This window comes from Schistocerca gregaria, chromosome 2 (genome assembly GCF_023897955.1).
Source record: "Schistocerca gregaria isolate iqSchGreg1 chromosome 2, iqSchGreg1.2, whole genome shotgun sequence".
In the NCBI taxonomy this organism is placed as follows: domain Eukaryota; kingdom Metazoa; phylum Arthropoda; class Insecta; order Orthoptera; family Acrididae; genus Schistocerca; species Schistocerca gregaria.
In genome coordinates this window covers 338,959,806-338,973,424 of record NC_064921.1, presented here as the reverse complement: position 1 = coordinate 338,973,424, position 13,619 = coordinate 338,959,806, and the positions used below count along the sequence as shown (strand labels likewise).

The 13,619-nt window shown below is 37.2% G+C and overlaps 1 protein-coding gene across 1 annotated transcript in view; it reads right to left on the bottom strand.

Moving 5' to 3' along the window:
• Positions 1–5,918: 5,918 nt before the first annotated feature.
• Positions 5,919–13,619, bottom strand: part of LOC126337000 (putative defense protein Hdd11) — a 50,975-nt gene continuing 43,274 nt past the window's right edge. Inside the window, exon 4 of the mRNA XM_050001241.1 lies at positions 5,919–6,606. Within this exon, the coding sequence (XP_049857198.1) occupies positions 6,537–6,606 (70 nt within the window). The 3' untranslated portion in view covers positions 5,919–6,536. The remainder of the gene's footprint in view (positions 6,607–13,619) is intronic.

The window sequence follows — 13,619 nt, the reverse complement described above, 5'->3', positions numbered from 1 at the left end:
CGTGCATCCGTGCGTCGCTGCGGTCCGGTCCCAGGTCGACGGGCACGTGCACCTTCCGCCGACCACTGGCAACAACATCGATGTACTGTGGAGACCTCACGCCCCACGAGTTGAGCAATTCGGCGGTACGTCCACCCGGCCTCCCGCATGCCCACTATATGCCCTCGCTCAAAGTCCGTCAACTGCACATACGGTTCACGTCCATGCTGTCACGGCATGCTACCAGTGTTAAAGACTGCGATGGAGCTCCGTATGCCACGGCAAACTGGCTGACACTGATGGCGGCGATGCACAAATGTTGCGCAGCTAGCGCCATTCGACAGCCAACACCGCAGTTCCTGGTGTGTCCGCTGTGCCGTGCGTGTGATCATTGCTTGTACAGCCCTCTCGCAGTGTCCGGAGCAACTATGGTGAGTCTGACACACCGGTGTCAATGTGTTCTTTTTTCCATTTCCAGGAGTGTAAATTATGAGTGATAAAGGAGATGACAAATGTGTGGCGGTCCTCTATGCGAGCCTCTCTCAAGGAATCCATTGTCCTTTACTGGCTCTGTTTTGGCCATACTCATGGTCACCTCCTACATTGTGAGGACCTATCTCAGTGTCGCTGTGGTTCACATTTGACAGTGGTCCACATCTTGTTGGACTGTCCAAATTTAGCAGCCCTGAGGTGGACTTTTAATTTCCCAGATGTGCTTCCTTTGATTTTTGGTGTCAATGTCTTAACAGCTAACATACAAGTTTTAACTGTGAATTGGGTTTTTATCATTCTATTTAATTTCAGGCAATAGGATTCTTTTAGGGTATGGTTTTAATCTGAGATCTGTGTGACTAAGGGAAAAGGGACTGATAACCTTGCAGTTTAATCCCCTTAATCTACAAACTATCCAACCAACCAACTAACAAGTGTGAAGTCATCACAAATTATAATTACCAACAATGAACTTATGATGGAGTGCTGTGAGGCATCACGATAAACACTATCCAGTTAATGAAATTATGCATTTGCAGTGCCATGAGTAAATACAGGTGTGTGGAAACAAAACTTCAGCTTGTGCAATAATTGCGATAGTCACCGATAACTACATGGATGTAGTTATATGACAGAGGTATGATATTGTCAGTGTACCAAGGACAACCAGAGATTGTTGATCAGGTTATCTATGGTTTAAAAGAGAGAAATCATGGAACATTGTTGTTATTTTAAAAGGTTACCAGATATGAAAGCAGAGCTATACTTTTTTATAACCCGCTACTTCCTAATCTAACCATTCAGAACAGATACAAGATGGTCAAGTCGTAAGTGCTTATTGCTGTGACTCGCCGATCATTCAAAGTGCCACTGCGCAATTATGCGTGTCCTGCCAGCGATGAAGCAGCCACGCCACCTAAGCCTTCACTTGGCTGGTTCAGCGCCGACGACCTCGTCTGGGTATGGGCATATGGCAGGCGGCCAAGATGGAGTCTGGGCTGCATCTTAAGACACCGTGGCCTACGCCTGTATGAAATCCAGATGGACACGGGTGTTGCAGTGCGTCATTTGGACCAGCTTTGCCAGCTTTGGCCTTGTGTGCCAGCAATGCCTGTTCCAAATGCCACTACACCACCTTTGGCTCTACCTGACGCTCAGGATCTTGGCATCTCTCAATACTCACAACACAACCCTCTCACCATCATCTCAGTGCCAGCACAAGAACGGACGCCACCAGGAGACGTGCCCATGCACGAACAGGATGACCATCATCTGTCGAAGCCAATCTACTCGCCTCCTCCTCCCTACGGACACCGACACATCACCCATATCACCTGTTATATCAACTGGACTTGCCACAACAGGCCCCAGCAGATTTGACCCCTACGTCTCCTGTCATCTCGACCCGTTATCATCGGGGACATTTTCATCCGTACGGGAAGCCTCCTCCTCAAGACTTTACGGCCAGACAAACAACACCTATCGACTTTAGCAATCTCCAGGCCACCTCCATCAAGACCTGTGCAAAAATTTCAAAGGAGGGAAAAGTGCTGTGACTCGCCGATCATTCAAATTGCCGCTGCACAATTACATGTGTCCTCTACATGTGGCGCTGTCTGCCAGCCATGCAGCAGCCGTGCCACCTAAGCAGCCAGCCACGCAGCAGCCTCTAGACTTGGACTCAGTATTCATTCGAATGTTACCTTGTTCACATGTCTTGCTTTGTCAACTTGCTCAGTGACTTATATGTGTTGTGTCGTTCTGAAATATATGTGTTCAACTTGACGTTATAACATGTATACCATTCTTTTATAGGAAATTAACCTTTAAAAACTACTTATATATGCATGAACAGTTCCATGTTCTCACATCACACTGTAAGTGTGGTGCTATGAGGTCTGATCCCAGTATCTTCCTGTCTGAGAATCATCCTTGGTCTGATGTCAAGAAGGACTTTCTTCATTTCCCCATCTAGGTCTTCAGCCGAACTTCAATGTTCTGTTTAAGTATGTAATGAATCAAATGAATCAAATGGACCACATGATGTTGTGCCAATGCCTCCTTCAGTGTATTACTAAACCAGATGCTTTATTTTCGTGTGCCAGTGTTGACACATTTGGCTCCAACAAGAATATTTACAAAACTTAATGCAAAATTAATACACTTTGTTGCAACCAAATGTACAAAATGATTTCCTCTCAACATACATCAACATATTATTATCTATTTGCTGCAAAGAACTTGAAACAACTTTATATGATTTTGCATGAATGTCATTCCTGATTAACACCTTTGTAAATTACTGAATGGGAAACATGGTTGAGTGAGCTTTGTTCCAGGTTTTCCTTGGAACTCTTGCCTGAATGGGACACTCTTTGTAAATAAATGGCAATGGCCATACTAATCACAATATGCTACAAAAACAGTTAGTAAATATAATTTTCAACCTTGTTTATAAAATGGTAGCACTTTATTACTAGCTACCTAGTAAGCTGCAAATATTGTCATAAGCAGTCAATCGTGCCATTTAGAAATCATTACAAACAAAACATGTTTTTGAACATGACACAGTCCTTAGTGGATGCAAAATGTTCCTAAAACAAAATTTCACTGCTATGAGGGACCATATAGTATATCATAATTGTGTTGGTGTCATTTGCAAATATGAAAAAGGAAATTCTGAGTTCTGTGACATGTACACAGAATCAGTGACCTTCTGTATTTTCAAACAGTTTTTACTTGTTGTAAGACAAGAAATACAAATCAACTGTGAGAGAGGTTTACACACTTTGAACTCTAGCGCTACACTGTGTAAAGTAAATTTCCTTGCTGTGTTAATCTGGTGAAGAGACTCCCTTTTTTTTTCTTAAAATCTGATGAAAAAGTATGCATATTGATGTTAGTCTCAATGTTTTGAATAAGGGTATTGTTTCCAGCAGCCATTAAAGGCTGTCTTAAGTTAATTCAGTTTCCATGATGCAAAAATGGTGTGAAGGACATATTTTCTTACTGAAAATGGCATAAAGCAGTTTATTTCCTTAAAAAGTGACTGATTTAATATTGTGGCTATGGACTACACCCGTAGAATATTCTGAACAACGTTTGCAGGATGTTTCAAAGGCTGAATCTGCTTACATGGTGATTTACTCTTTTGGCAATATTATTTTCCCATTTCTTGATTTATGAAATCCTATGGTGCCATAAAGGTAATCCAGATCTCATCACAGAACTGTACTTGGACCTATGCAAACTCTGCTGATTCTATGAGGACAGTTAAAGCATATTTCTGAGTTACAGGTAACTGAGAAAATTTTGGCTGTGTTGCTGCAGGTGTACAAGACCCTCAGAATCTAGCACAGTGATTTCTAGCAAGTTTTGATATCTGCTAGCATCAACAAAAGCAGTTTATAAATATAAAGAAACACTTAATTAATAAACTAAACTTTAAATAAACTCTAATCAAGTTGTAACAAAAATGTTTAAAAAAATAATAAGATTTTGTTAAATATTTTACTTTTGTCACTTCAGTACTTAATTCAAAGATCTTTGTATGTCTGTAGAAGTTATAATGATACTGATAAAACCATTTTTAACCCAAGATATTGCCTGACAACTTATAATTTTTGTACATCACATAGTAGATATTTTGGCAACTAGTGGAAGAAACTTTTGTGACACTGTCAAGTTGAACTGGAATCATAAGCCACTAGGAATAAAGAGCAAGAATTTGAAAAGGAAAGACACTACACACTACAGCTTTCCAATGAAGAGGGGTAACTGGGACTTTGCAATTATCAGTTCAGCACATACCTGTGAAGTGGTGCTTGTAGAGAACTGTTGGTTACATAGTATTGTGAGAGGAGCAGTTCATGTTGATCAACACCTTTGATGTTATCCTTTGACAAGGAAAAGAAGAAAAAATATTAAAAAATAATTTTTATCCTTTGGATATAACATTGTGGAAGATTCTGTATTGTAAATGTGGCAGAGAAATCCTTGCAGTAAAAAATGAAATAAATGGTGGCAGCCATCACAGCATTCTGTGTGGTCTGATCACCTTAGTGTTCTTCTTGTCCTATTTCGCCTTCTCTTTTAGGCTGGTGTTTTAGTCTGTTGCAGAGCAGCTGGTTCATCCTTTTTTATTCTTGTGATCAGCCAGCCTCAACCTACTGTTATATTATTTTAATACTTTCCACTACTTTTCCAGTTAGTGTACATTTTCCCCTTTTGGTTAGCTTCTTTCGTTTTCTCTTTCTGAGCAGTTCTCCATTACTTTCCCTCCCTTTTCCTTTCCCAGTCCCATTGGGAATTGTTTTAACTTGAGCCTTGTTTGAATGAGGAAAAAGGGATGGATGACCCTGTAGTTTGGTCTCTTTACACCCCAAATCAAACAATCATATGGTTCTGTGGTTTTCATGTTTTCTAAAAGCTGGACAGCCAGGAAATGTCAGAAATGTATGACAATACTGAGTGTCTCAGGAAGCTCATACAACCTATGGAAAAGAAACAGCACACATGAAAAGAAAATGTATAGAGGGTGCATTGTGCATTGCATTGATTGCAACATGCCCCCTATTTACTATCTGTATCTGTGTTTGTTACACTACCTCATCATCCTTTTGTCTCTCCCTCTCCTTCCCTCCTTCCCGATGAAGCAACCTTATGTTGCGAAAGCTCGAAGAGAGAGAGAGAGAGAGAGAGAGAGAGAGAGAGAGAGAGAGAGTGAGAGAGAGTGTGTGTGTGTGTGTGTGTGTGTGTGTGTGTGTGTGTGTGTGTGTGTGTGTGTGTGTGTATGTGTGTGTGTGTGTGTGGTTTGTGGTTTGTGTTTGTGTGTCTATTAACATATGAATACTTTCGTTTGGTAAGTTACATCATCTTTGTTTTTAGATATATTTTTCCCACATAGAATGTTTCCAGCTGCACTAAGACTGACATTCTGAGTAATAAATACGACATTTGATATTTAATATGGTCTTATACCAAAAGGAAAATTCTCTCAAGTAAGCTATAAAATTGTGAGACATAGTTGCTGCTCAGTAATTACCTTCAAGAGAAGTGACAGATAATGTGTCATAGTAACTTGTAGGGTGACTTCCCTATAGCGTTTATCATAAATAATAAAATTCTATTACAAATATTTTCTGGTTCATCTTCCATTAGAATTTACTTAGTGCTCTTGACTTGCCCAATGTTTTCTTCCCATATTTACATAATTTTTCTCATTCTATTTTTTCCCTTATTCTTCTCCACACCACTTAGTATTGTTTACCACTGCAGGAGTTATTAACTTAAAGTAGTTAGTTTTATATCACAAAATAAAGGCAAATATTTGTTGTTTTATGTTTTATAGGTGATTAAATGTGTTCCACTAAAAGAAACATAAGATTATGTTTAAGAAAATAATTTTAAACAGCATGGAAGTAAGTAATACAGTAATATACGTAGAATGAGGTTTCCAGATATATTTGTCTCATGAAGGGTCTTTACATTTACGACAAATTGTTGTTAAACTTTTGATCTGCAATTACCAAAGAATATCATACTCTAATTCTTTTCATGTCATTGAAAATTATATTTTATGGTATTATTTGCAACAGTGTTGTTGAAAATAGAAAATTATAGTTTGTTTTGGGAATTCTGTATTTGTGAAATATTTCTTGATGACATACACAGATTCACTGATGTCTTCCATTTATTACACCTGAACAGTTCTTAGTCATTTTAGTTTGAACGTATGATGTACTCATTGTACTGATTTTTATTTTTGACTAGTGTCTGTCTATTTCACACTTATTTACCCATAAATACACTTTCAGTCCTTTAGCTTCTGTAAATAAACAATGTGTCACATTGTGGAAAGTTGCATTTAATATTTTAGTGTTAGATATCATCATTTTGCCTAACATGTTCCTTGCGATTTCACAAAGATTGTTTCATGAGAAAAGTTCCATCAGCCATGGACTGACAGTCTCATTGAACTTTAAGAGTTTTCATTTCTTGTTCATGTGGTATTAAAGTGTTTCCCACAGTTTCAGTACTGTATAGAAAGCACTCGCTGCTTGCATCTACTTCACTGAAATGGGCTCAGATTTCTCAGCAACCCAGAAGGTACCTCCATCTTTAGCAACTGTACATCTGTGAAAAAAAAATTATCAATAAGACAAAGGATACAAACAGGTTAACATTGATACACTTTGGTTTATAATATCATTAACTAATTTACAATCAATACTTCAGAACTATTGAGATGACCTGAGCTGATATTTTGTAAACATGCAGATTACTTAATTAAAATAAGCAGCCCATTAATTTTCTTAATCCACTGAAGAGCACCAGTGTCCTGTATGGCTGGGAAAAGCAGAGAGGTCAGTTACCGTGTTTTATGGACTGTAAGTCACTACGGGCTGCAAAACACATGTTAATTTTTAAGCACTTTTTTTTTAAATTTACCATTCTTATCAATAGATTGCAAATCCAGACCAAAAAAATTCTTAGTTTATAAAACTGAACTGATCTTTAAAATGCCTGAAAATTATCATCTGAACTTTCTTCTTCTTATCTTCATCTTCTTCTTCTTCTTATCTTCAACATCACTGTTGTCCTCTTCATATGCAATATGGTCTTCACTGGCATCAAGAGCATCACTTATGTTGCAGTTCTTGAAAGATTTAGCAATAATGTCTCCTCTCTCTCTCTCTAGACCATGATTGTTTTATCCACTGACACACTTGTTTGATTGAAGGTTGTTTTAAAGCTCCGTGCAGTGTGAATTCATGTTGGGTTTCATATGTCATGCATTTGTTCCATTCCTCTTTCATATACACTTTACATGGTTTATTTATCAAGACATCAAGAGTTTGCAATTGTGAAGTAAGTCATCCCAAAATCTCTGTCACATAATTTTTCAAATGATTACTAAATTGATCTAACACAAGACGAGAATTCTTCTTCAATAAAGCATCTTTCCTTCTCTCCCACACTCTCTTAATCCAAAATTTCATACCAGCCTGATCCATTCAACTCTTGTTACATAGTGAACAACAACATCTGGCGGTGTTTCAGAAGGTTTTTTTCATTGTTTTGCCATTGAAAATTATCATTGGATTAAGTTTAGCACCATCAGCACAATTTGGAAGGACCACAGTGTAGTGCACTTTTTCATGTCAACTTGTTTTCATAGTTACGATTTCAGCACCTTTCATGGCAGTAGTTCTGTTAATCAGCATGTCAGATTTATAGAAGTTTCATCGATATTCACTATATGGCTTAGATCCACACTGGTTTTCTTTTGATATTGAATAATAATGCAATGAAAGATTGAATGATAATGCAATGAAGTCTTGTGACATCTCCTGAGATACTTTGGTTTTGATTTGCATGCTAAGTCCATGACACTTCATAAACCTTTAGCACCAACCATCTGCACCCTTAAAGTCTGTTAAGTTCCACTGTAGTACCAGCTTCTGAGAGTGTATTTGAATCATTCTTGTATTAATTCCAATGCCATTTTGATGGTGTCCTAGAATCCATTTCAATATGTCTTCTTCTGGTTTGGCCATTTTGCAGTCAGTCCTCCATTTGCACATGTAGTCTTCTTCATTTCTTTCAGTTCTTCATTGTGGTTTGATGAACTCTCTGCCAGGTGCTTATGTGTGATTTGGGGAGTATCCAGGTAGATGTACTAGCCCACCAATTGCAAATGGTTTTTTTGTGTTGGTGGAATGCTGAAATTTCACACAGCTGGTCTGTTTCCATGTTATTCTGCGTAGGCTATTGGTTTCAATTTGTGGCCCACATTATACGAATATCTTTTATTTTTTTTCCATTACGAAACTAGCTACTAACGAAAATATTGTACTATTACCGATAACACAAATCACTTTCAATTCAAGTTCACTGGGACCATAGGCTGCAACACGGCATCATAGACTAGACAGTGTTTTGGGTTTGTAATGGTGGGGTGAGAGGGAGACAGTGTTATCAAGCTTGTGAATCCCTGCAACTCATGTTCATTGCATTGGTACACTGTTGCTGCCCCAGTTGAATCTAATGTTGCTGGATAGAGATAGGTCTTCTGCAGACATTTTTAAAACTGATGGGAATTTTAAATCAAACAGTGGACATGTTTATATTAATTTTGGGTGTGGTATAACACACACCTGAATTTTGGAGGCAATTTTTCCATATGTGTCATAACTAAAGAACTCTGTAAGATCAATATGAATTATGCAAGCACTTATTTTGTGGAACCATGTTTACTCTTCATGAAGCACATATGCATATAATTTTTTTAAAACCAATTGACAACTATTTTGAAGCCAACAATTACCTTTTCCAATCTTCTTTTTTTTCTTTTTTTTGCTCGTTCTCTTTGGGACCTCCGTATTTCATATTTAAGATGTTCACTTACTTTTAACATTATTCAATAATGCCAAATTTCAAGTGGTTTTATTTTATTTTTCTCCAGATTTCCCATACACAATTTTTCCTGTCCATACAGTCAGTCTACATCTAGGTGTAGATTTAGAGAAATTATCTCCTCAGTAATGTATCAGTATTTCACACTATGAGAGCTGTTATATTTGAGAAAGTATTCTTTGTCTGTGCAGATAATTCTTATATTATCCTCATTGTTTCAATCATCCTGTATAACCTTGCTCCCAAGATAGGAGAATTATTTCACTTTTTCTATTTTTGAATCACTCATCCATTCACTAATTTTCAGCAGATCCCATCAAAAGGAGAACTTCTACAGATGTGAAACAAGTCAAGGTACACATTAACAAAAGACAAACAATCAACAGAAATCTGTATACTGCAATAACAATAAAGTATCACTATACTATTTAATGCTGTTCATGTTAAGTTAGTTAGTTAGTTACATGTTCCATATAACATTTGAATGATTTTTTTTCCAAAATGATGTGGAATGAGTCACTTTAGAGGATATATATACATGATTAGGGTTAACATTAATGAACACATTATTATTTTAGTCCTACAATTAAAAACAAGGTGTTTTTTTGTTTACAGGCTCCCAGTTTTTAAGTAGAAATTTGTCAATGGGGAAGTAGCTGACCAGCACAAATGATCTGAAGGTAGATATAAAACTTAATATGTTATTGGTTAAATGATCAAAGGCTTTTGTTGCTACATATTGATTTCCTTTCCAAGCTACTGGCAGCTTGGTCATACAGGTAATTTTTCCTTCTAGTGTTGTAGGTATGGACTTTACTATTGCTTTGTGAAACCACAGTTAAAATGCCTAGCTCCTTGAAAAATGCTTAGTTTTGTGCAGTCAATAGGTTCTTTTTAAGTGATGATGTACCCCAGAAAAGTATGCCATAGTACATTACTGAGTGTAAATACACAGATTATGTCAGGAAGTTGACTTGTTTGTTCCCAAGACTAGGAATTATATGAAGAGCAAACATACCTGAACTTAATTGTTCAAGAAACTCAGTAATATGCTTCTTCTAATTTTCATCATTATGTACACTCAAAAATTTGGAGCATTCTACCCTATTTACTGATTCCTGTTCATGTGCTACATCATTGTTGGTATGACCATTAGATGTACAGGACTGAATATAGCGTATGATTTTCAAAACTGAGGGAGAGTCCATTTTCTGAGAACCACTTTATAATTCTTTGGAAAATATCATTTACCATCTCTTCTGTTGCTGTCTCTCTAATGGGATTTATTATAACACAAGTATTGTCTCCAAGAAGCTCCAATTCTGTTTGTTGAATGATAAGTGGAAGGTCATTCACATATATAAAGGATAGGAGCGGGCCCAAAATTGAACCCAGGGACCTTCCTTTGTGGTTTCTTTCCAGTCACTAAATTAGTCACTAAGTTAGGTAGAAAGAAAGTTGCTAATTTGAAAATAGCTGTTGTCTGATAGTGCTTCTGTCCAATTGGAAGCTTAATATTTACTTGATTACAATGGTGTGTTTCAAAAGAAAATATTCAACTATATCTTTAAATAAGGAACCCTGTTTACAGTACGTAAGTACTTGTCATACACCTTTACAATGAACCCTGCTACTTGAGATACAGCTAACAGAAATTTTCAATCTTCAAATATTCAGATAATTTGTCGATAAAATAGCTCATGAGGTACATATTTACTTTTCTTTTGGAGTGGTTGGGATCCTCAATTTCTTGTTTTGTCTTTGATGGGGACCTGTTAAATATTTTCTTTATGATCCCTAGACACGGAAGCCAACTTTATATACAAATTATTTTTGTGTTTTCTGTAGTTTGTGTAGACCACAATTCAGCTGAAATTAATTTCTTGTATCAGCAGCAAAAGCCATTGAGGAGTTAATGTGTTGGGTAGCGAGTGTAAGAATTCCTTAAAAAGGCTACTCAAAGATTTAGGGAGCCCATTAATTTTCGAAATTAATCTGCTGAAAACACCAGTGTCCTGAGTGGTTATCTAATTCTAAACAAACCCCATTATGACATTCCTAATTTTGATGTTAAGTATGTCAGGATGGAACTTTCTGTCTTTCTATTACTTTTCTTAACCTCTGCTTTAGTTTTGTTTATCCTTAAGCCATATCATCTACTAAGTATGCTGTCTGCTCCATTCAGCAGGTGTTCCTTACTTTCAGCCAGATGGCCCATGTTATCTTGAACATTATCATACATTTTTGCTTAGCACTTTCACTTCACTTCCAAATTTTCACTTTACCTCCTTCATTGATTCTTTGGTGTACAATTTAAACAGCAGTGCTGATACACAGCAATCCTCCCTTCCACACTCCTTAACATGAGTTTAATTTCTGGAACTTCACTTTTTTTCTCCTACTTCATTTTTGTCAATTTTATAGATTACTAGATTGTCGCTTTAAATTAGTTCTAACTGTCTGAAGATTGCAAAACCTTTCATTTATTCATACACACATCATGTTCTCTGAACTCCATCATGAAGGGCAGCCTTTGAGGATATGAACTGAGACAAATTATATGTCAAGCACCCACAGCAGGCTGCTTCTATAGAGTATAGCCTGCAGCCAGGCGACTAGCGCGATTTGGTGTTCTCGTAAAGTTAAGTCATTTTATATTATAAAAACAAATAGTTTAGTACTGATTATGTGGTAAATAGGCGTATTAGTGTGCTTTTTAAGCGTACCATTAAAGGTTTCATTTTTCTCTACGTAATATAGCAGAAAACGCAAAAAGATTGTACAGTCGTATTTTCCGTTTACGTTTTGCCGCAGAAAATCAATAGAATTTTATTTAGTTGCTCTTTGTACTCTCCAGCAATTTAACTGCAATGTACCTCTTCGTTGTTTAACTCACATTTGTGGAAAGTAGCGTAAAGTTTAAGTTGTTGTTTCAGAAACTTTGCACTGTTGTTTTTGTTTACACACAGTCACGTGTAGGCCAAATTTGTGGAACCATATTTTTGTGTTTATCTGTAATTTTACTGACTTATTCTTAATAAACTATTATGTTTATCATGAGTGAAAAGTGATTGACTTGTTGTAGAATTGTTAGGTTGGTGCTTTGGTGTGAAAGGTGCTGTAGTTTTTTCCATGTGGGTGACTGTAGAGGCATGGGAGTAGGGGAAGTAAATGAAACTCATCAGTGGTTTTGTAGGATATGTAGTATAAACAGGAAGATACTAGAAAAGGAGGGGAAAATTGCTGCCCTTCAGGCTGAGTTAGACAAGGCCAGGGGACATCTTGACAGGTTAAGAAAGGAGAAGGGTAAAGAGAGGTGGGAAGTGGCAACAGACAACAGGAGGAACAGGCCTAGAAATTTGTCTGACAGCTTTGTGGTGAATTTAGAAAATAGATTTGATCTGTTGCTTCAGTTAGAAGCTGGTGAGCCTCAAGCAGTTGCAGGTGTAGACAGGGCACAACAAACTTTCAGCAGCAAATTGAAAAGTAAGAATGTGGGGAAATCAGTAAAGAGAAAGAAAGTGTTGTTGTTAGGTAGTTCCCATGCAAGAGGTGTTGGCCAACTTTTTCAGGATTAACTAGGATCAGAATACCAGGTTACCAATTTTTTTGAACCTAGTGCTGGTCTTGAGCAGGTGACAGAGGATTTAGGATCACTTTTCAAAGATTTCACTAAGGAAGGCACTGTATTAGTATTGACAGAGATCCTGGGTACAGTACAGAGTATGACCTGGCAAAGATTGCATCAGCATCGAAGCATATCAGTGTTGAGTTTGTATCTGTTTTTGGGTGCAAAGACTGACCTCATTTGAACTCTTCTGTCAAAAGAGTTAATTTGGAGTTGGAACGGCTGCTTATGTCGGGTGCAGGGCCACACATTGGTGTGGTCACTGTTGACTCTCTAAATAGGTGGTATTATAGTAGGCATGACCTTCACCTCAACAGAAAAGGGGAGGGTAAACTGGCTGGGAAAATAGCAGGAAAGTTAAAGGGGGGAGGCACTGTCATGAGTGATAAAATACCAGTGGTTATAGGGTTCAGAAAAGACCCTTTTTTAGGGTAGGGAGGACAGAAAGAAACCAAATTTTAAGAGAGGTTAGGACTGAGACAAACCTTCAGTTTGAGAAAGAAACCAAATCACATAATTCTAGTTTATTACATCAGTGTAAACAGCTATTGTTTAAGAATTTTCAACAGTCAGCAGATATTTAAATTCTACTCAATTTTAACTTAGTCAATGTGATATGTCAACTGTCTTTATTGCATCAAAATATTTGAGGACTGAGAAATAAAATTAATGAATTAATTGTCTGCATAGATGAATTACAGGCTTCAAACCCGTCTGACATAATCTGCCTCTCTGAAGATCATGTGACCACCAGTATAGAACTTTTAAGTGTTACAGGGTTTAGGTTAGCACCTCACTTTTGTAGAGCAGAAATGGAGAAAGGAGGAGTTGCCACATTCATTAGGAACTGTCATAAATTTAAGAACATATTTATTCATAAATTTTGCATAGAACAACATATGGATGCATGTGCAACAGAAGTAGAATTTCACAAAAAGTCCTTCACAATATTAAGTATATATTGAGCACCTGCAGGTAACTTTCATCTGTTCATAAACCACCTTGAAGCTGTACTGGCCCATTTAACAACCAAAAACAAAGAAATAGTGGTTGCTGGTGATTTCAATGTAGATTTCCTTAAAGACTCTCACAATAAGAACTT